At 38.1% G+C, this 21,107-nt stretch overlaps 4 protein-coding genes and 3 long non-coding RNA genes across 12 annotated transcripts; 3 read left to right on the top strand and 4 right to left on the bottom strand.

Moving 5' to 3' along the window:
* The first annotated feature begins 340 nt into the window (after positions 1-340).
* Positions 341-6,393, top strand: LOC128894351 (LHFPL tetraspan subfamily member 5 protein). Of its 4 annotated transcripts, none has more exons than XM_054156025.1 (6): positions 341-1,728; positions 2,395-2,615; positions 2,721-2,915; positions 5,068-5,155; positions 5,321-5,475; positions 5,543-6,393. In XM_054156025.1, the coding sequence occupies exons 2-6, from the start codon at positions 2,399-2,401 to the stop codon at positions 5,773-5,775; spliced, it is 888 nt and encodes a 295-aa protein (XP_054012000.1). In that variant the 5' UTR covers positions 341-1,728; positions 2,395-2,398; the 3' UTR covers positions 5,776-6,393. The 4 variants fall into 4 exon arrangements, with proteins under 4 accessions (XP_054012000.1, XP_054011999.1, XP_054011997.1 ...); XM_054156024.1 differs by having other exon boundaries at positions 341-2,091; XM_054156022.1 differs by having other exon boundaries at positions 342-1,065.
* Positions 2,786-5,420, bottom strand: LOC128894352 (uncharacterized). 2 transcript variants are annotated; one of them, XR_008461523.1, is made up of 6 exons: positions 5,288-5,420; positions 4,851-5,019; positions 4,453-4,759; positions 3,651-4,092; positions 3,010-3,245; positions 2,786-2,923 (listed from the first exon to the last, which is right to left on the bottom strand). It is a non-coding gene; the product is annotated as an uncharacterized LOC128894352 (long non-coding RNA). The 2 variants fall into 2 exon arrangements; XR_008461522.1 differs by having other exon boundaries at positions 3,010-4,092.
* A 134-nt stretch (positions 6,394-6,527) lies between the features above and the next one.
* On the top strand, positions 6,528-8,397 carry LOC128894350 (cilia- and flagella-associated protein 36). The gene is made up of 5 exons (XM_054156021.1): positions 6,528-6,654; positions 6,777-6,952; positions 7,200-7,390; positions 7,493-7,784; positions 7,862-8,397. Exons 1-5 carry the CDS (start codon positions 6,546-6,548, stop codon positions 8,123-8,125), a joined length of 1,032 nt encoding a protein of 343 aa, XP_054011996.1. The 5' UTR covers positions 6,528-6,545; the 3' UTR covers positions 8,126-8,397.
* On the bottom strand, positions 6,989-8,005 carry LOC128894354 (uncharacterized). Its single transcript, XR_008461525.1, has 3 exons — positions 7,821-8,005; positions 7,483-7,674; positions 6,989-7,366 (listed from the first exon to the last, which is right to left on the bottom strand). It is a non-coding gene; the product is annotated as an uncharacterized LOC128894354 (long non-coding RNA).
* Positions 8,398-8,406: 9 nt separating the features above from the next.
* LOC128894353 (uncharacterized) lies at positions 8,407-12,958 on the top strand. The gene is made up of 3 exons (XR_008461524.1): positions 8,407-9,003; positions 12,486-12,723; positions 12,818-12,958. It is a non-coding gene; the product is annotated as an uncharacterized LOC128894353 (long non-coding RNA).
* LOC128894349 (serine/threonine-protein phosphatase 4 regulatory subunit 3) lies at positions 9,024-16,237 on the bottom strand. Its single transcript, XM_054156020.1, has 5 exons — positions 15,047-16,237; positions 13,389-14,987; positions 13,150-13,301; positions 12,657-13,062; positions 9,024-12,580 (listed from the first exon to the last, which is right to left on the bottom strand). Exons 1-5 carry the CDS (start codon positions 15,242-15,244, stop codon positions 12,494-12,496), a joined length of 2,442 nt encoding a protein of 813 aa, XP_054011995.1. The 5' UTR covers positions 15,245-16,237; the 3' UTR covers positions 9,024-12,493.
* A 1,168-nt stretch (positions 16,238-17,405) lies between these two features.
* On the bottom strand, positions 17,406-21,100 carry LOC128894387 (E3 ubiquitin-protein ligase synoviolin A). Of its 2 annotated transcripts, none has more exons than XM_054156085.1 (9): positions 20,949-21,100; positions 20,595-20,828; positions 20,217-20,309; positions 19,987-20,139; positions 19,632-19,922; positions 19,340-19,554; positions 19,038-19,255; positions 18,584-18,956; positions 17,406-18,507 (listed from the first exon to the last, which is right to left on the bottom strand). In XM_054156085.1, the coding sequence occupies exons 2-9, from the start codon at positions 20,721-20,723 to the stop codon at positions 18,198-18,200; spliced, it is 1,782 nt and encodes a 593-aa protein (XP_054012060.1). In that variant the 5' UTR covers positions 20,724-20,828; positions 20,949-21,100; the 3' UTR covers positions 17,406-18,197. The 2 variants fall into 2 exon arrangements, with proteins under 2 accessions (XP_054012060.1, XP_054012061.1); XM_054156086.1 differs by having other exon boundaries at positions 20,595-20,845; positions 20,949-21,083.
* Between the last annotated feature and the right edge of the window lie 7 nt (positions 21,101-21,107).

The raw sequence follows: 21,107 nt of genomic DNA, 5'->3' as shown, positions 1-21,107 counted from the left end.
CTATACTTATAGATATGTCAGACCGGTTGCCTATTCGCGGGCGTGCCCCTTCTGTGCGGCAACCTATGTTAGCAGCGTTGTCGGTCTGGTTGCCTCCTCGTAGGCGCAGAAGTGCCACCTCCTCGCATATCATGTTCTCCTGATGCTTAAAGCGTTACTTATTCGGCGACTGTGAATCTGACGAACATGCTAATATTAATAAGTTGCTATATCCTCACGTAATTTGCTTTAAAATATGCTCGTGAGGGATTGTGCTTGCCCTTGCCCGTCATAGACCAGACAGTCCTAGAAATGGAATGTGTCCCACTGATCCAAAAGGTTTTGTGAAATAATTAAACTCAGTCTTTTATGTTACAAATTGATATATTTTAATGTACATGTCTTTACATAACGTCTCATAGTTGCTTTGTAACAATGCTGGAATGTTTTCAGGATATTTTCTACGCGATAATGCGGACATTGCTGCGGCCTGTTTTGAACTTATAATTACGGTGGACCAGCCCAAAGAAAGACCGACAAAGCGATATCCGTATCGAAGAGGGCCGCTGCACGAGGCGACATCCCTACTCTCTACATCTTTCCTGGGACGTCGCCTTTCTCTCGTGTCCAAGGCTCGTAAGAGGCCCCATTCACAGTCCCCGTCTTTTTGTTTCCCCTCCATTCGCCCACTTCTACCTTCTCGAGGAACTTCAGCTCACCTGAGCGGCCATCTTGAACTGTACAGAACTCTATCCTAGCTTGTCCTCCTTAAGACGTGTTTTTCATTCGCTCGAGGTGATCAGCCGCGGCCGTCTCGCGCCCACGAGCCGCTATGCAAGCCGATCCAACGGACTAATCAGTATATCACGCAAGTCGCTCGTAGTTCTCGGTCGTTTTGTGATTCTCCGTCGCTCTACGCTCCATTACGTTCGTTTCTTTGGGTTCCATTTGGAACTGCCAACGTTTCTCGCGAAGCAGTTTTGATCGTCGTGTGTTGTGAACTCGGACGATCGGCACTTCGGCGCGGATGTTTCCGTCGGTGTCTTGAGAAGGAAAGCTTCGATAGAAAGAAGAGGAGCGGAACAGGTACGTTCAACGGATCTTCTTAGGATTTTAATATTTCCGTCGTCGAAAATCAAATTTAAAGATCAACGTGCCTCTTCTTTTCTCGAATAACATCGAGAGTAGCTCCGGAAGATTATTTACAATTTCTTAAACGTCAATATGTGACCAAAAATCGCGCGTTTACATTCATATTTTTGTTTTTTGTTTGGAGTGGATCGGAATTCGACCTCGACAGAGACGAAGTAAAAATCTGATCTACACGCAAAATTAACATTTGAGTTACAGAATCGAGTATTTCGCGTTTCATTCGTTATTCGATATTTCTATCAGAATTTTACCTATCTCTCGAGGGGCGAGGTTAGACCCCGAGGAAACAATGAAATGTATTCTTATCGGTAAATGGGCAGTGCATCAACCCACGAAAGAAAAGGCTATACCTTCGGAACCAATCGACGAACGTGTCGGGTGTAAATGTCACGGGCCTGGCAGCGATTTAACGTGAGAATCGAGCGACGCACAGTACTCCACGAGTCGCTGCAGAATCGGTGATGAGCAGATTGCGGATTTCATGCATTTATAACGTGTGCTAATTATGGAAAGCGTATGCTAACATCCAAAGTACAAATACTTAAACAAAATAACCACTCGCTACTTGTACTACATCGATCTCACTATATCTTATTTGTAAGTAAACAAGACCTTATTTAATAGAACCTAGAAAAAAGATTGAAACACAAATAATTGAATGTAATCGATATGATTCTCACGAAGAAAATATTTTACGTGCATTTTACATGCGGTTTCCATATCAGCATATGCCGCAGGTAGCAAAAAATCTGCAATCTGGCAACGAGAAGCCGTTAAAAGCCAACGATTCGCAAAGGAAAGCGACTTCCTCGGGCATTTTCAGCGCGACAATAATATCGTTGACTCGTACGATCCGGAACCAGCTGGGCGAACTTGGCGCACGGAAAGAGAGAGGATTTTTATCCCAGCTAAATAGTTCCGAAGCGAAAGCTGTTCTTTGTTCACAATCCACTAGTGACTGTAAATAGTTTATGTAAATTCTATTTTTATCGCGGTGAACTGTCACTTTTATCGAGAAGGATTCGATAATATTTATTTCGTAAGAATATCAACAAGTCCGCAGTCAACAGTTAATGAAATAACTTCTGTGACTCACTGTAGAGCGACGCACGTTTGTATACCGATTACTGGCTTTGTTGATAGCACGCAGATGTTCGATAAATACATGTGACATTTGTATAGAAACACTATAGAAGTATCCCGATCCAATCGTGTTCGAGGATCTTAGAAGCGCTTATTGATCAAACGATATCGTCCGTTTAGGAAAATGGGTTCCAAGATAGAGTACGTGGAGTCCTCTCACATGTACGCGACGAATTACATTCGTAATTCAAAGGCGATCGGTGTCCTGTGGGGTATCTTCACCATATGCTACGCCATAATTGGAGTCGTGGCTTTTGTCACGCCGGAGTGGCTGGGTGACCTAGAGCACGAGAATCCTGGGAGGTTTGGCCTGTGGACCAGGTGCAGCTACGGCGGAAACGGTAAAGATCATTTTCGAATAGAGATGAGAACGTAGGATACTCACCGTAACGTTGGTTCGATAACCAAGCATGTATCTAACGAGAAGAATTTCTCTTGTTCGTCAGGCGAATTAGGAGAAGAATGCATCGGCAGATTGGACGACTTGTCGACGATCGTCAACATTCCCTTCAAGGTGAGCACGATCTTGGTCGGGATCGCTGTGATAATCGCTCTCTTGACGATCTGCGCGATGCTCCTGTTCTTCTTCTGTCAGAGCACAACTGTCTTCTACCTGTGTGCCTGGATGCAAGTAGTCTCAGGTAAATAACTATGAAACAAAACACGTCGATTCCTTATTTAGTATCCGTTATATCGTTAGAACTCTCAGGCCCTCGTATTAAGAAAGTGATTTACCTGCGAGGTTGGCTGTAAATCACCGGGTTGCGCAATCGACCGTGCAAAAGACAAAAGCAAAAATTCACCGTGACGTTGAACATTGGTTTAGAAAGTATAACTCGGCTGGACATTCCCGTGGACTGTTGCTGTAATCTTCGCGTAATACCTTATCAGCGTAGCGCGGTTGCAAATTACAGCGATGCACCGGGGCCAACGGGTCAGGAAGTGACGCAATCGTTTCGCTTAGCACGCTCCTGTTGCGACAGAGTTTATTGTTCACTGGTTTGAATGCAATTAAATCCAGGACAGGAACAACATTGGGATGGAATGGTGGTCGCGTATGTATCTGTTGAATTAAATTACGTATCAATTTTACAATGCTTCGGAAGAACAAGATAATTTCTCCTCTGGCATTCGAGGATTAAGCGACTTTCAACCGCGATTCCCGTTTTTCCGCGAGTAGAAATCTACTTGCCCGCGAGAATCACGGTTGCGAAATGTATATATAAAACAATAATTCTGAAACAAACAAGTCACGCTGATGATCAAATCACCGCGAACGACTGATTACCCGTTCCTCGAAACGCGTCGTTACAGTGCAGAGTATGAATGTTAAAGAGAAAACCCCTTATTTCGCGTAAATTGCTGGCTTTGCGTACCTATGAGATATCGTTCAAGTAACCATGTAGAATAGACCGTTATATCAGCGGCCGATTTACCGGTTGGCCAACGCCTTCACGATGATTGGTCACGTCAAAGGTGGGCTAGATTCTCATTTGACTTAAAGTTTCTAGTAACGAAGACGACAACGCTCTTCTCCGACGTTTCCGGATAACCTAAAATTCTTCTTAAATCGTCCAGTATACTCTCTCCGTGATTTTCTCCTCGACCGTAAGATTTATTCGAGAAACTAGTGCGATCGTGAATGCAGATAAGCCCCTTTTTCGACTTGTATTGGAACAATACATAAAGTTATTTGGCAATGACACCGTTTGACAATGGAGGAACGACACAGCGGTTGAGGTCGACGCAGCTATATCTATAAAATACTTATCCGGTACTGCTGACCTAGTTGAAGAACATTGACATCCTTGATTTGTCCTGCAACACAAGGTATGGGATGGTATAATGGTATTCAATGTTCGTTGAACAATTAGAATTAGGGTTAGATGTATACTCCCTAGATACTCGGCAGCATTTTTCTTCAACTCAAATGCAAAAAGAAAAGTTGCATAGTGAATTTGGTAACGTGAAGCTAATACCTTAAGACACTCATCGGCTGGAATAAAAACTTCCATTCGAAATGTAATTGCAACTGAATATATGTAAAGGCACCGAACTTATTTGTACACCTAATAGTTTGTCTAACTGTCCCAATGGGAAACCAATATTCAATCGCAGTAGGTTCACGTTAATGGGGTATTATAGAGAGAAAAATAGTTAACGGGCAATCAAGTTTACATAACAACGACGATCATCGGCTGGAGATGAAAGTTGGAAGACGATCGTCGTTGATTGGAGGCATTTACCAGTGATCGTAGCTCGTTTGTACGCCGACAGTGAAAGTCGCCGGTTGAAATGTGAATCAGCCCTCGCGAAGAGGGAAACGTTTCACTCAGAAACGGACGTTATAATGCATACCACTCGTCGAATCGGAAATAAATACTTCCTGTCTCTGCGTTATGCGATGGAGACTTCCTTGAACGTGATCTGGGACTCCTCCGTTCGAATTCGTGAATCATTTGGAATTAGTATTTTTAAAGCGTCCCTAAAAATTGTAATTAATAATTAATAGACTAAACTTAGAATCTTCGTCGAACTAACAAAGGCAGGGGGTACCGTTTACGAGCGGGGCATACCTTCTTCGCGAACAGATAATAAGCAGTGGAAAAGCCAACAGTCGTACCGCGGTACCTTTCACTGCTGACCTCTTGTACAACATCCGTGAAGAGAGACAGATTGAAATGCCAGCCGCGTTACATGCGTTCGTTCGCGTTAGATGATAGAAACGCCGTTCCTCTTTGCAACCTGCAAACGAAAACTATTTGAATTCAATGTTCTCATTTTTGTTTCCAGCGATATCCATGGCTATCGGAGTCTGCATATATCCGATGGGATGGGACTCGCAGTTAATTCGAGCCGTCTGCGGTGCAGCCGCTTCCAGGTATCGATTTCATATCGGTTTCGCATCGGATACGATCCTAGATAAACATATTAAGTCAAAGAATCCGCTCTACAACAGCAGTATTTTTTGTGCTACATGTACCGAATGCGTTTTACTTGTCAATTAATTTACTTATCAATAAAATGAAACGTTGTTGTTTGGCAGATATAATCCGGGAGCCTGCGCCGTTAGATGGGCGATACCGTTAGCGGCAATCGCCGCTTTAGATGCTGCCACCCTCGCCGCGCTTGCTTTTATTTTGGCGTCCAGGCACGTTCGACTGCAACCGGAGCCATTTACCAATGGTTCCCTGTACAAAGGTACTTTATTATACAACGAACGAATTTACCATTTCAAAGACGAATGTTAACGTACCTTCTCTTCCAGGTGAAGTGAATCCCGGATACGTGAACGAAGCACAGAGCGTCGCTGGATCGAGGAAGTCCCTGTCCCTGAGACCTGTCCTCTTGGTCGCTCCACCGGAACAGGACCGGTACAGCGAACTCTCCAGAGCGAAGTCCCACTCGCATCACAGTCTTTACACGCCTGCCCCGTCGCATCCGGCGCACACGATGTCAACAAACACCTTGAATCATTCTCAACACAATTTTCAATTATAGAACGACCCGGAAACGAGGATACATTGTACATAGGCCACCTTATCCTCGTTGCTAACGCTATAAACAATTCGTGAATACATTTTACTCGTGGGTAACTGTGAAAGAAACGAAGAGAAAAGAAGTATTGTACATAATCAAAGTTTAGAATTATCCTTCGTGTATCAACGTTTCTAGTTTTTAATCAATTTTGTACGAAATTATATCGTCCGCTGACACTTTTGCATCTTGTACATACGTTTACTTAACTCGTTAACTTTGTATCTGTAATACAAGGTGATCTTAATCGTTAATATTATCCTGTATATGCTATATATATATATATATGTATACTTTGTTTCTTATTCCTAATAAGTCGCTAATGTCAATTTCTTTTTTATGAAACTCGTAACGATTAATACATTCCTTTTCTTTTTCTTTTTTTCATCTTTTTTTTATTATAAATATGTAACATAGAGCATTATTTTACAGAACGAGAGTAGTCTTACATGATAAACGAAAGAAAGTATGTATGTATCGGCGAATAAAGACGCAGAGAAAAGAAAAAGCGGGGAAGCGCGATAATTTGCGTTCCTGTACAAATCACGTTTTCTGTTCCAATAAAGTGAAATTGAAAGCCGAGAGCTGCGTTACTTTCATTCGTCCGCGCAAGCCTACCGGCAAAGTGTTTTGCCATTTGGTAACTATGACTACGCTTTAAGGAGACGCAATATAAGCGTGGATTCTTTCGAGGATCGATCGTTCGCATAATAAAATTCCCGCATCAGTGCATAATGAACGACAAAGACGACAGCGCCTGGGTCTTCGACTCCCTGATCGGGTTTCTTCAGGGCCCGATTTGGTCCGCGCCTCTGATTACCTTCATAGAGGAGAAGTCGCTCAGTAAGTCTCTTCAGCAACGATCTTTCTACGTCGACAAACAATTTTCCCGTTGGCTTGTTCTCTATGCGTCTGTCAACATTGTTCGAAGCCTTTTCACTTTTGTTTTCTATGATCTTACGCAGTATTCGAAGCGGACATAGAGGAAAACGACGAGTACCAGAAAATATATCAAGAGTACAAAAATTTGGTGGATTTATTGCTCGGTTGTTTCATGGAAGACATGGGAATCACTCCGGAGCAATTCGAGTACGCTTGTACCGTGAACAAATACACGAAAATGCCTATACAGTTCCAACAAGTAAGTCGAAACGAGGAGAAACGTCGGCTGCCTGTCGAATTTTCTTACGCAACGGTCGAAGAGTCGCCGCGCGGATAGCTCTTTGCTTTTCGCTTATTGTAGAACAACATTTCGCTCCAACTTTCGCTCGCTTTACATAACAATTCTTGGAGAAAGGCGGTATATTTCTTTCGGCATACGAGAGCAATAAACTAATAAACATGCGAAACTTGTCGTCCCGTAGTGACTCTTTTGTTATATTTTCTAGAACCTGTTCGAGCAGATATGGGCTGCGAACGAGTACGAGATATTCAAGAGGATGATGATACAGAAGAATTTGGAACTGCAGTTGCAGGCTCTGAACATGATCGAGCAGAAGTATGGTCTGACGCCAGCCTCCTTGATGTACGAAACGGACGGATTGCACGACGACACCTTGGTCATGGAAGAAATAATTCAGTTAGGTTTTTGGGATACTTGAGGTTCTAGATTTTGAGTTCTAGTCCCAGAACTTCCGAGGGTCTGGGTGAATAAGAATTATTTAAATAAACCTGTTCACAGGAAACACGCTCTGGACGATGATCCAGAGGAAGAGCAGGATATAGAGGCATCGGAGACGTCGCTAATCAAGGAGCACGAGCGGTTGACGGCCAAATACAATAACGAGAGAGCCCTGTTGGAAGAAGCTCTGAAGGCATCGCAGCAGGACAAGACGCCGGAAACGGAATCCCTGTCGTCGCCAACTGAGGAAGAAGATAAAGAACATGATGAAATAGAGAGTACTTCGAAAGTAGAAAGAACGATCCCGCTCGAACCGACATCGTCGGACGAGTCGAAATCGGAGGAACAAAATGTACACTGACGTTCCAATAACGCGATGTGCTCTCACCTTTCAAGTAATAGTTCATTATAGAGATCCGAACGTTTCAGGTGTCGGAGGAGGACATAAAGAAGAGGCAGGCTTATCTGAAGGCTAGACGAGACAAGTTGGTGGCCTTGAAGAAGGAGGCGAGAAGTCAACGGCTAGAGATGAATTCGACGCGACCGAGTTCGGCCAGGACGGTCGCCGAAGCGACCATAAAGGGGGAACGAGAACTAAAATTACCGATACCTCTGGAACCGTCCATACTTCAAGTACGCAAAGCACTCGCGGCTCGCCTCCAAGCCGAGGTTGTGCGTAAGCAAACGAACTAATAATAATCCTCGGAAATGTTGCGTACCGATTTCACTAAACTTCGCGATCATGCGAGAGGTAAGCTCGCGATGATAACGTTTCGCCATGAAAATGGTGAGGATAGATTTTTAGAACTTGAACAGGGTGACGTGAATATTTCTTCTCGGCGAATTAAAGTATAAAGTATAAAAAGCTCGCAATGAATGAAATAATAACGCTGTACGTCGTAATGGGTAAAATACCGAACCGAATTATAAGATAGAGGTGCCTTATAGACGCGTCTGAAACGATGAAGTAAAAGTTGTTTAGTTTTACACGAGTTCTTGGTAAATGGTTGCATCGACGGGGATAGTACTTTCTAAGTAAAGTGTTAGAAACATAGCGTTACGGTTGCACTATTTCCGCTCGTAAGTACCGATGAAATCATACAAAGATTTTAAGGTCATTTGCACTATTTTCTCTCGGGCGTTCGACGCGTCGATCGATTTGGTAAAATTAAGTTACAACCAAAATTAATGTTTTTGTTCGTTGTAATTATTTGCACGGCTGTCAAGAAAATCCGATCTATATAAATAAAAAGTGGAACGGTTGCGTTCACTGTTCGGGTACATCACCGATACTTTGTAAATCGTCAGTTTCCTATACTTACGCGCATAATTGTATCCACTCGGATTCCCTTTTACGTAAATACAAAGAAAACGTGAAATAACGTAAATCGTGTAACGTTAAAAATGCTTTAGCGAAAGAGACAAGCGGCAATGTACGTTGAAAAATCTTTTTTTTTACATATAATTATCTAATAGCATAAGTATTATAAATCACAATGACAGTAGAACTAAAGCTGATGACGATTACATCCATACAAAGGAACGCATTTTCCTTCCGATTAAACATTGAGGTAAGTTACAACTCCGTTCGTTAACCAATTCTTCTAATTTTAGGTTTTATTTAATTAAATATTCTCCGCACTTCTACAACACACTTCTATTCCGTGTAACGCACATTTATCATTCTCGCGTCTCTTAGCTGTCCGATTATAAAGAACGAAATGGATTTGTGGCGGAATACGAGCGACCGTTACTTCGACATCTAGGATTTGTTTCTCCGTGTTACGATAAACTGGCATAAAGAAAGTGTATTGACGTAAACTTTGTATCGTACAATAAACCGTGCTATTAATTCGCTTCTAATTCAACTAACCGAAAGATAACTTTGAAACATTACAAATATTAAGGACGCGAGTTCACGATTCCCGAGAAAATGTTTGTCGCTCGTACTCCGCTATAAATATCACATTTAATTCTCGTCTAGCTCGTCTGATCAATCGTTCATACTTTACTGGAATAAAATGCAAAATATTCGTTTTTCACTTGCTCCTCCATTCAACTATTACCATACTACACACAGAACAGTCCATTATTTTTTTTTTCCTTATACTTGCTCTTAATTCACTCGTTTTACGAATAGCTTCTCATATAAAAAGTTGTCTTTTTCTGTGTATATATATATTTATACATACATATGTATATATATATATCAGAGAAAAAGCGTCTCGCTCTGTCGTTTTTTTTATATATATTTTGTATATATATATATATGTATATATATAATTAAAACGCATTAGATTATTAACACGTGGTATTGTACAATGTGTGCAATGCTTTTTTTTTTTTTTTTTATCATGTAATTAACATTACATCGATGTGACGGTTGTAAAATTTCTATCTGCGACCTCGGCACTGATCTTACACAGAATGTTTTAGAGTTTTCTCCATCGATAAGGGGACACCGAAATAAGAATATTCTCAACAATGATAAACGGTACTCGGTTACATATCAAACGCACCTACTGTAACAAATCGTTCCGGAATACTCTTTTTACTTTTTATGCGTAACTTCGATCCTAATCGATTAAAAAACTTAAACTTGTCCATTCTCTAACGGAGAAACTTAACGTAGAATCTCGCCTCTCCTAAATGCTCGAATACTTAAATAACGTGTTCCTATGTAGAAACATAGGAAGCCTCGGCTTGTACTCAAGATTTTACAAAAGGAATAGCAAAAATTATGTTAAATACGCAGTTCGAAGGCACCAGCAATGGGTGACAGGAACGTTAAATAAAAAGAACAGCAATGAAAGCGATGTGACAACGAACAAGTCTGAAACACTCCATATAAGTATGTATTAAATTTAGCTTAAATAGCATACACGACCGCGCTTTTTACTCTAATATCACTTCGATATCGATTCTTCACTTTTTTCCCTCGCTTTTTCTTTCTCTCTCTCTCTCTCTCTCTTTCTCTTTACTTACATTCCCATACACGTTGACGACTTAGCGTTTCTTTTTCTCTGTCTAACAATATTATTTCGTCCCTTGTTATATCGAATAAATTGTGACTATATATGTAAAACACATAAAGAACAACGTTATTCGATATCCTCTTAATTAATATTTAGCCTTTGTTACATTCCTTTCTCTCTATGGTCAGTCCAAGTTGCACTCTCTGTCTTCTATGTACATATGTCGCATTCAGCTCCAGTGAATTTGCCTACTTGGATATTCACAAGTGTTCTACTCGTATCGTAACCGAATTAACGTCCAAGATTCTGTTTTCTCTCAGTATCATAAGTTAATATATATGTATATGCATGGGCGTGCATACGCGTACGTTATGCTATTTACGAAATATCCAATATACATACAGTTCTAAAGCAGTCTTAGAAACTCTGTTGGGTATCGGTTGTGTCGTGAAAAATCTATACATTAGCTTATAATACTCCTGCTTTTTTTTCTTATGCTTTGTTCAAGTTAACTTAATCAATCGAGGGCACGCGTTAAAATAATATTAATGTAGAAAACATCTCAGTGAAACGACATCGAGATCAATTTAAAAAATATATAGATAAATATATATATCTTAATACCAGCCTTCTCGGTTGTATCGATAGTTAAAACTAAGTAGACACTTTTATCTGGAGCTGACTTAGATCAATGAACTTCTGTTTATCATGATATGACGTGTTAAAAATAAATTTTGGTAAGCGTCAGCCTACAATTTCAAGGTGTTAACGCTCTCAATGTTTTTTTTTCTTCTTTCTTTCTGAATCTTGAGTATTTGTTAACAGTTACGAGTCACGAAAGAAAAAAAGATTTGTTACGTCGTTAGAAATAATTTAGATGAAACCACGCAACGTTATAAATGTATACATAATGAAATTTCGCAAGAATGAAGTTGCACAAATATACGTAATAATTTTTTTTTTCCTTTTTTTTTACAAAGCACAATAATGCCAGGCGACCTATTCTGCCCATACAGTTACGAATAATTTATATGAATAGGATGGTTATATTTAATGTTCAAAAATTGCAAGACACTTTCACATTATACTTTTTACATCGAGGAATAATATCGGGCATGAAGTGCAAACTGGTAAATATACACAAATCAAATGTTTATTGTACAATTTCTACTACTTACATTGACAACCGAAAAGCTCATTTAAAGAACCTTAAAGGGAACTGAATTTGTAAAGGAATCGCATATTCTCTGCTTAACCCACGAATGGTTGTTTTACAATCGTTACAAATATACATATATATACAAACTAAATACTACTTCTGTTAAATTGGATAAAGTTTCATGATGTCTAATCCCCTTAAAGGACAGGTCTTAATTGCCCATCACACGAATTACGAAATTTATGGATGGCAAAACAAAACACTCAGTTGTTTTTTGTGCGGGTACATCATGTACTTTTACATGTGATTTTTTTTGTTTTTACATAATAAGTTTCTTCTTAGTAGATGTATGTACGACGTACAGTCACAATTTCATTATTACATGAATCCAAGCACACACTCAGAAGTCTGTACTTGCAAGAACCACTAGGCCTGGCTAGAGTTTCTTAGCCTATTCATGAAATAATTTCTCCTAGTACATGGGGTGTTTCCAGATAACGTGGAATGGACTATTTCTTTTAAAATTTTTTTTTTTACTGTTAACACTCGTGTGGTCATACATTGTTACACAATTTTACCATCGTGTTTCTCTTAAAGAAAGTTCTCTCTTCCTTCGTATCGCATTGGTTCATCGTTCGTTTTGCTTTTTCAATTACATACATCCCATTTCTTAGACCCCTTTCACCCACCTGCGTTCAGTACCGGTGCTTTCATATATTATACACAACCCAACACAACGAGGTACGTCAATTACCACCACATTATAAACACGTATCCTGGTGTCCACTCACTTAAAAAGAACGATTCATCTTTTAAGAAGGGTTGATTGTACGATCTCCGGATCAAGTCCTTTGTGCACGTAAGAGGGCCAACAATGGTAGTAGCGATTAAAAATCACAAATTTCTCATTCTGTTCCAGTTTGCCTACTATGACAATCTTTGCCGTTTCGGGGAAGGTGTTACCTCCGTGTCCTCATCTTCTTCATCCGAATCACCCTCGTAATCGACTAAGCCCTGGAAGATATTTTATTGAATACGCATTTTAAATCAAGAAATTAATACGTCTACAAACTATAAAACTGAAATTTACCTTTTTAAATAATGCAGTACCAGTTTTTTCTACCGAGCCAATAGGCGAATTTGGATTCACTTCCGAGGTAATCGGAGATTCGTTCGTTGCTGTTGTACTATTATTGATTTGTGATTGCTGCGAGGTAATGTTATTATTAGCTGTATTATTGTTCAACACAGATTGCTGTTGCTGTTGCTGTTGATGATGACTTTTCGAATCTGCAAGAGCAGGATTAAGTGCGGAATTTGAAGTTGACGACTGTTTCTTAGCTGAAGCCGGAGGCACAAGATCTGCTGCTGCTGCGGGCACGACAGCTTCACCCTCGTCAAAGTCTTCCTCTTCGTTGAACCACATTTCTTCTTCTTCGTCTAACTGTCTCTGGTCCCTTCTGTATCGACTACTACTTCTCAATATGGATGGAACACTGAATAATCATAAACATAAATATATATGACTTCCATGTTGAGAACAAATTTCAGTAAAACTTTTTAATAGAAAAAGATCCGTGTACCTGTCAAGAGCTGTCCTGTCTCGATCCTTTAACTTGTCTTGATGTTGTTCATACCTTAATTTCAAAGCTTTAAACGTTTGTACATAATCGATTGCTTCCAATTCTTTCGAAAAATTTTCAACAACGTGTGAACATAAGGATTTAATATCCTCCTAAAAAAATAAAACAAACGCATGCATTAAAAGTATGAGCTATTGTAATTTTATAAAACTAGTTACAGTGATGCAATCTCCACTTACCAATTTGATGAACTCAAACATTTCAAGAATAGCAGAATCCAATAGATTATATCTTCCATTGTTTCTTACAAATGCATCGAATACAGGTGCAAATAAATTCCCCTTGATGATATATCTATTATAAAACTCGTCTTTCAGAGCTACAATCTTTCTCATAAACCTCAGAGCACACAATACTAAAAACGTGTGTGTCGATTTCATCAAGACCAGTATCCGTTTGAGCAGATCTTTGTTTAATATGCAATTCTTAATGTGGTATGTATGATGCTCCACGCAAAACGATAGTAGTTCTAAAATCAAGCCTAAAAGCTGCACCGTTCTATAATCTTCCCTTGCCGGTCGCTCTCCAATAGTGTTTGCTAGAAGAGGCGCTATCAATGTTCCAATACTATTCTTGTAGAAGTAATTCAAGAAATCAGTCTTTTCTGATTTGTTAACGGAAGCCAACATGTTCTCTGGATCGAGGAGCAGACGTAATACACCGGCTAGTTGTACTGCTCCACCCAACTCTGGATCAGTATCGCCGACGAGTTGAGCAACTATTACATTTATTAACATTTGGTCCTGTTCAGTATTATTTATTTGTTGTAGCGTATAATCTCGAACAACGCTCTGAGAATATTCCACTATATAAGTCAATATATCTATACTGGCTGTTTTTGTTTGGGCATCGTTCATTGCCAGAGTAATTTCTAATGCAGGTAAAATACCAAGAGCTGTTAAAGTTTTATAAAAGGCCTCCTTTCCTTGCGGTTGAAGATTCTGAGAAAAGTTACAAAATTCTTTTAAGAAAAGAACTAGATCGCGTCTTTTGCTGTCCGATGTTGCTTCATCTGTTAACTGACGGAATAGTTCGGTAAGGAATTTCTCGTCGTCCTGTATCAGGGTTACTATTTCAACCTTATTAAAAAATATAAAACTACTGAGTGTATTTAACATATTATCTTCGAATACACTCGGAGTTGGTAAAACTACATCCTGAATGTATTGAACTCGATACGTTTGATGAATTTTAGCCAGCAGTTCGGCGTTTGTAATGGGAATTGCTTGCTTAAATCTGGCTAACTGTCGAAGATATTCTCTATGCCTCTTTGGCTGAGGTAACGTTGGCTCGTATTCTAAACATCCAACAACATCGAAAATTGTATCATCGCTAAACATAACTTCAAATAATGTGTTTTTATTAAGTAAGAAAATATTTTTAAATATGTCATAAAGATGATGCAATCCTTCAATGTTTTCTAAATCTTCGCACGTGTGAAACAGATTTAATAGTTTTTTAATATAACCCTCTGCTTCTAAAGCCAATGCCAATTTATCTTTCCTCATTTGAGAAGATAAGCAATTTCCTATTAGTTCGTTAATATCTTCCAAACGACTCAATTCACATGGAGGCAGTTCTATGGGAGGTGCAGCATCCGACATGTCATCGAACCGTTCATCTTCTGATTCTTCTACAATATCTTGAGTAATTTCAACGGATGGATCTTTGCCTTGAACTTGACATATCTTCTCCCAGATTTCATCACAGCCAGCCTTTTCTTGAAAACTTAAGGCTAAATCAAAATTATCTCCTTCCGACCAAACAATTAATGTATCCTAAAAAAGAAAATAAATATATCTATCTAATATTGATCTAAAAATTTACAATAATTTACCTGTTGCTTTTGATATGCAGTGTCAGGCTGTATTCTACTCTCCAACAAAACAGAACCATCGCTCTCTGCTCTGACCAAAAGTGAAATTCCTTTCAGTCTATCTACGTACGAAGAAGAAACATGACCTGTACCACGATCATCCCACTGTCTGTCTGCATTGAGTGCATACAATTTTACTCTTCTGCGTGTATCCGTCATATTGCAAAACTAACTGATGCACACTATTCAATATTATCACCAACAACCTTGCATCCCTTTTTCTTTTCACCAGCTCTTTGGCTTTCCAAACTACCTTTACAATTTTTCAACTCTCCAATGAATCGACAAATGCACAACAATCCGCATGTATCGATCTGTCAATCAGACTCTTGTAACCCATTAAGGCTTTTTACTCCGATACAGACATTCAAGCGCACGCTTTCTTTAAGATTCTGACTTGTACATATGATTATTCTGGTCTAATAGTTTTGGTGAATCAAAGATACGACTGTCAATTAATAAACACGCCATAAGGAATCTTTGCTTGTATCTAATAATTAACAACAGACTTCACCGATCTATCTATTCGCTCAGCTTTCACCACTAATTGTACAATACGTCCTTTAACGAGCCTGGATGATACATCGAGTTTCGTCGCTAGCAATTCCTAAGATACGAAAGAGCAACAACGGACCGTTGACCAGCTCACATGCCTTGATGTTCGGTTGACGGAACGAGATTGTTTACCGTAATAGATGTTTATGCGCTCTTCGTTGCATAAGCCTTGATTCTTGCGCCAAGAAAACCTCACAGGACGCGCGGGAAAACCTCACGTCGTGCACGTTTTCGCTTTCACGTGTCGCAGGTATGGAACGCGACGGGATCACGAACGTGCGTCGAGTCGGTTCGAAAGGCCAGCTTGTCGTCGTGGAAGGTCAGGAGAGAAATTTGTTGCTGGGAAGACGGCACTCTGCGTGCTCTCTCACCGCTGTGTACGGTTCCCGCGACAAACGAAACCCAAATTAAACTCGGTCCTTTTGCGATACAAATACTCATCAATACGTGACTATTTAACTCGATCCCCTGCGGTACAGTGATCGCCAATCATGGCAGTTTCTTCGTTCTTATTAAGAAAAATCACTCTAAAATTGACATAGACACTGAACAGCCACAACACTACACTCCGCCATGTTAGATCACAACAACGCGCTACGGGGTTCGCCTCGTGTATCTCACGGCTTTCCGCGCGCAATACGATTTTCTACGTTCTTTTCCAACGAAACATATATTTATATACATATATTAATGTTTATATTGTGAATTAAAATCTTATCGATAATTGTGATTGATAGAAAATTACGTGTAAAATGTATTACATTAATGTTGTTAAATTGTGTTAAAAGGAATGAATACATTACTTTCTAGCAATGATAATTATAGATAAGATCCTAATTCATAATATGCATATTACTATATTTAGATAGATGTGTTTCATGAATTTTATTAGATTAGATACCGGTATTCATTATTTCTACAATTATGAAAGTAAATTAAGATCGAAAATACTTGTTATCCCTGAAGAAGGTCAACAACCTCTGGCCGAAACGTCGGAATGAACGTGTTTTTCTAATGAATTTCATTCAATTACTAAAGAGTAATTGGTATTCTGTACTTTTTTTATGATACTAATATTTCGTACTTTATCACACTCCATAAACTGTTTCGAATAATTTGCAGTCAAACGCGAGTAACAATCGAATTCCATATACATCATTGTATGTAGAATCTTAGTACTATTTTATATAGAATATTATATGGATTAAATGCATATTTATGTCGTTTATGTTCTACAGTTATTGAATTAAAAGTCTTTAAAAGTATATGTATATATAATAACTAACATAAACGAAAACAATTTGTACATCACGTAAACGATTTCAGTGTTCCTTGGTGTTCCCACTAGTTCCCATACGAAATACGCATTAATATTGTATATTGTAGTGTTCGAATGTATAAAAAAAAATATGCCTCATTCAAAAATGATACATTGATATCGTTAAATTATACATGATTTAAGTTTAAGAAGATCTGATCTACTTTCGGTATAATCACATCGAGCTTGCGCATCTTCGGCGTAGAAAAATGAGGTTATAATTATCTTTCGACTGATCAATAAAAGTTTGCGGATAGTGATTATTCTTTTATGTATCTGTTTCATTTTTTTACGTTCGTAGATGCTAAAATCATAATGATATTATTATTTACATGCATTACTGTTTGCAACACAATTGTATGTTGAAATTTGTATAATAACGTTACAACATAAGAAATATTATTTATTCGGATTGTATGGTATTAAACAAAAAATGCAACATCGGTATGCTTTTTCTAACGAGTTTAATAATATTTTGTTTAAATTATGTAAACCTAAATCTTGTCGAAATTTTGTTAGATAATTTATTTTGTACTTGTTACATTCTATATTTTTATTCGAATTTTTTGTTCAAAATTATTACAGATAATTTTGTCTTCGATGAACTACAACGTATACAAATTTGTATAATAAAAACAAAAATATTAAATAGACAAATAAATTTATTATATATAATGACAGTTATCTAAATCGATTATATTACCACCCCCATGTACAAACACAAGCACTCCTTAAAAAATGTACTATAATTCGCGAAATCTGTAGATTAACCTGAATGAAAAATAATCCATTAAACAATTTATACTACATTTCGAATATAAAAGTTATAGGGATTAAAAATGAGATTTGAATAACTTTTAGACAAAGAGTACAGAAGCAATTTAATGAATACAAAAGTTATGCAAATCACTTTATGTAAAGGATATATACAAACACAAACTAATTGAGTACTTTGAAGGTACATGTAATATTTGAAACTCTATAATTTGCCTGTTTATATTTTTTTCTATAATAGTTTACATAAAAAAAAAAATAAGTGTCGTATATTTTTTTTTAAAATCATTATTTTATACACAATTATCGATATTGTAATATTAACTTCTGCCTTTAAATTTGAATTCCGAGCTCGTATTTATAATTGTTACATATTCCTCAAATATTTATTTGCAAACCAGGCCAGTCATTAATCAAGGTACAAACTATTATGTTACACAAGTTATCACATAATTTTACGAACATTTACTCTGTTGTGAGCTGATTTGAAAATTTTTGTAACCTACGCCTCCGCAACATATCCTGTTCGCTCGAAGATTCCGTCTCATTCCTAATCGATGATTCTGGAGCTATATCGTTACTATTTGTGCCTATTAACGTACTCGTACTTTCACTGGAAGTATTTGTAGTAGGAACATTCGTCTCGGCTTGAACTTGTTGATGCTCGTTTTCAACTGTAGAGCATGTTTCTTTTGATGTTCCTGGTTGTCCCATCGAAGAAACATCCGATGCAACGTATCGGTTCGTATCGCTTGTAGCAGTTGGCACTGGAATGCTATAACGATAAACATTATACGGTAATAATCAAGTTATTTAAATTTTATATCGAGAAATAGAAAGTGTTTACGAACTTAGCAGTTGCAGCTGCCGTTTGATACTGGTTCATCATCGCACTGGCAGCATCCAGTAAAAGCTGAACTCTCTGTAACGTTTGTATCCTAGCTTCGACGCCCTGCCGCAAATTACCTTCCATTGCTCTAAGTTCTTCTTCGCTCAGTTCTGTTAAATTAGGTGGCGGCGTAGGAATGGGAGGTAATGGTACCATCGTAGGAAAGGGGGGTGGAAATAATGGTACACCACCAGCTGCTAAATTCTGAAATGAAGTTGAAGCAGTATTTCCAGCGTTATTTTGATCTTGTTGTTGCGGTGTCGCTCCTGGAGCTTGTTGTTGCGGTGCCGCTCCTGGAGCTTGCAATCCAGCCCAGAATGCAGGTAAGACTCGAACTACATGTAACAAAAATAAATATCATAATTTTTCTCGTTAAGATTGTACAAAAATAAATATACTAAAATAAGAGTACATACCCATTGGATTGAATCTTAATGCTTGCGGTGCTTGATGCGCTTGTTGTCCTGCCTGTGGCTGATTCTGCTGCCTGGTTCCTTGATTATTAGTAACTGGTCTTAATATGTTCAAACGGCAAGTAGGACATGTTTGCTGGCGTTGAAACCAAGAGCGAAGACAAGCGGTATGAAAAATATGATTACACGGTAATTTTTTACTCGCCGCTATCATCTCCTCCCTGCAATGATGCATACGCGTGAGTGTCTAAATTACATTTTTATTATTGTACTAGCATGGACTTCATACTAAAACGAATGTATACCTGCATATTATGCAAACATTATCAGCTGCAGCCAATTCTTCTGCTGTTGCATCTGGATATAGCGTATTCATGTTTCTAATAGCTCTGCGCGACATCACGATATCGTGGAAAGCTTTTTTAAAGTCTCGCATCGTATAATACATTGGGCGAAGTGCAAACAAGGGTAACGTATACAGTTTGATCATGAGAGTAACAAACGCAGCATATAAAAGAACCTGATGTAAACAAATATATACGTTAAAAAATATTTTATATATAATTGAAGCTTATATATGTGTAATATCTTTTTTACCCTCAATAACCCAATTATTAATTCTGTGTATAACAGAAATACTGGCTTGTTGTCCCACGGATTTTCACTTTGTAGGTCTATCGTATGTAGTATATACTTGACACTAATATTGAATACAACAGTTAAAAGTATAGCATATTCAAAACCAAATACAAGTTGTACAGAAGGACCTTTTGTGGCTGTTGTATTATATGCATAATGAATCATAGTTAAATTTATAGCAAACAAAAATCCCAGTAGAGTACCAATTCTAAGATGAAACAGCCATGTTATCACTGGGCTTCTTTCCATCTGAAAATGAATAAAATAAAAATTAAATATAGTAGAATTTTATTTTTACATTCGTTTTACTTACATAATCTACACGATCTTCTGCTAACCAATGAAATGACTTCAAAAATAAGAGAAGCGTGAATAACGCTATAAATTTGGGACTGAAGTCATCTCTAAACACTGTAAATGCTAGACAAGTCTCAGTCACTGCATACCATACTTTTTCCAACAAATGCTAAAAATAAATAATTCTTCATATAGAACAATGTATATTTCAAAAATCAAAATTGACAGAATTTAATATATATTTACCTCAAGTTCAGCAGCACGTAGAGTACCAAAAAATATCTTCCGAAGAAAAGCATTTATCATAAACACTAGAATTAAACCTTGCGCGTAGATTACCTACATTCAATGTAACAGATACAAAGAAATTGTTAAAATTAGGTGTACCACCTACTAACCCCTCAAGCATGAAACATAAAATGATCAGTTCATTCCATTTTCTATAGTAATACCAACTCAAAATTGATTGTTTAGACGTTAAAAGAATTTACATAACAGATTGTATGGTCTCAGTTGAATTTTCAAATACCTGTTGGCCATAAGGAGTAGGAAACTGAAAATCATATTATGCCTAAGGGGTTAAATTTAGTAAGAAAATGTAGAAAAGAAAACATCGAAATTTACCGTCATACTGGGGTTAGATTTGGTTATGTGAACTACTGTCGGATAAAATTGTTTTCTTTGATAATAAGCATTGCCTATTACAGCGCATGTTAACGCTGTACTTATCAACATTATTCCAGCCTCTCTCATCTTCGCGTCGATTACTTTTCCAACCCAAGGCTTGTTACTCTCGGACGAAATATTCTCTGACACTTATCGTACCAACAATTTACTTATCAACAGCTGTAGATTCGACTACAATCAACGAGGCGCTGTTATCAAAACGACAGTATCCGTAACTATCGCGAATATATTTACATTTACGATAGTATTTTCTAGAAAACTATCTGTCAAATACTATTGCTCGTCCCATACCTTATTTATCTTACGACTGAGACCGACTGAGACCAACCAAGACCATTTTTGCTTCACGAACAATATAAGATTTTTGTGTCATAGTTGATTTGTTTGAACATATAAAAACGTGTACTACGTTTACTTGACAGCCCGAGATGGGACAGACGGTACAACCTG

This window comes from Hylaeus anthracinus, unplaced genomic scaffold (assembly GCF_026225885.1).
Source record: "Hylaeus anthracinus isolate JK02 unplaced genomic scaffold, UHH_iyHylAnth1.0_haploid 3, whole genome shotgun sequence".
NCBI classification, from domain to species: Eukaryota; Metazoa; Arthropoda; class Insecta; order Hymenoptera; family Colletidae; genus Hylaeus; species Hylaeus anthracinus.
Note: the sequence above shows the minus strand (reverse complement) of the source record. Positions and strands in the feature narration are given on the sequence as shown.

Bases quoted from the DNA above. Each gene is read 5' to 3' on its own strand.
- LOC128894349 (XM_054156020.1), bottom strand. From the start codon at position 15,244: ATGACGGATACACGCAGAAGAGTAAAATTGTATGCACTCAATGCAGAC. The intron at 14,988-15,046 runs GTAAATTATTGT...TTTCTTTTTTAG, and splicing joins CTGCATATCAAAAGCAACAG to GATACATTAATTGTTTGGTC. The intron at 13,302-13,388 runs GTAAGTGGAGAT...TTATTTTTTTAG, and splicing joins TGTTTGAGTTCATCAAATTG to GAGGATATTAAATCCTTATG.
- LOC128894350 (XM_054156021.1), top strand. From the start codon at position 6,546: ATGAACGACAAAGACGACAGCGCCTGGGTCTTCGACTCCCTGATCGGG. The intron at 6,655-6,776 runs GTAAGTCTCTTC...GATCTTACGCAG, and splicing joins CATAGAGGAGAAGTCGCTCA to TATTCGAAGCGGACATAGAG. The intron at 7,391-7,492 runs GTTAGGTTTTTG...ACCTGTTCACAG, and splicing joins GTCATGGAAGAAATAATTCA to GAAACACGCTCTGGACGATG.
- LOC128894387 (XM_054156085.1), bottom strand. From the start codon at position 20,723: ATGAGAGAGGCTGGAATAATGTTGATAAGTACAGCGTTAACATGCGCT. The intron at 19,256-19,339 runs GTATACATTCGT...GCATCATTGCAG, and splicing joins AATGTTTGCATAATATGCAG to GGAGGAGATGATAGCGGCGA. The intron at 18,508-18,583 runs GTTCGTAAACAC...TTATCGTTATAG, and splicing joins ACGGCAGCTGCAACTGCTAA to CATTCCAGTGCCAACTGCTA.
- LOC128894351 (XM_054156025.1), top strand. From the start codon at position 2,399: ATGGGTTCCAAGATAGAGTACGTGGAGTCCTCTCACATGTACGCGACG. The intron at 5,156-5,320 runs GTATCGATTTCA...GTTGTTTGGCAG, and splicing joins TGCGGTGCAGCCGCTTCCAG to ATATAATCCGGGAGCCTGCG. The intron at 5,476-5,542 runs GTACTTTATTAT...CTTCTCTTCCAG, and splicing joins CAATGGTTCCCTGTACAAAG to GTGAAGTGAATCCCGGATAC.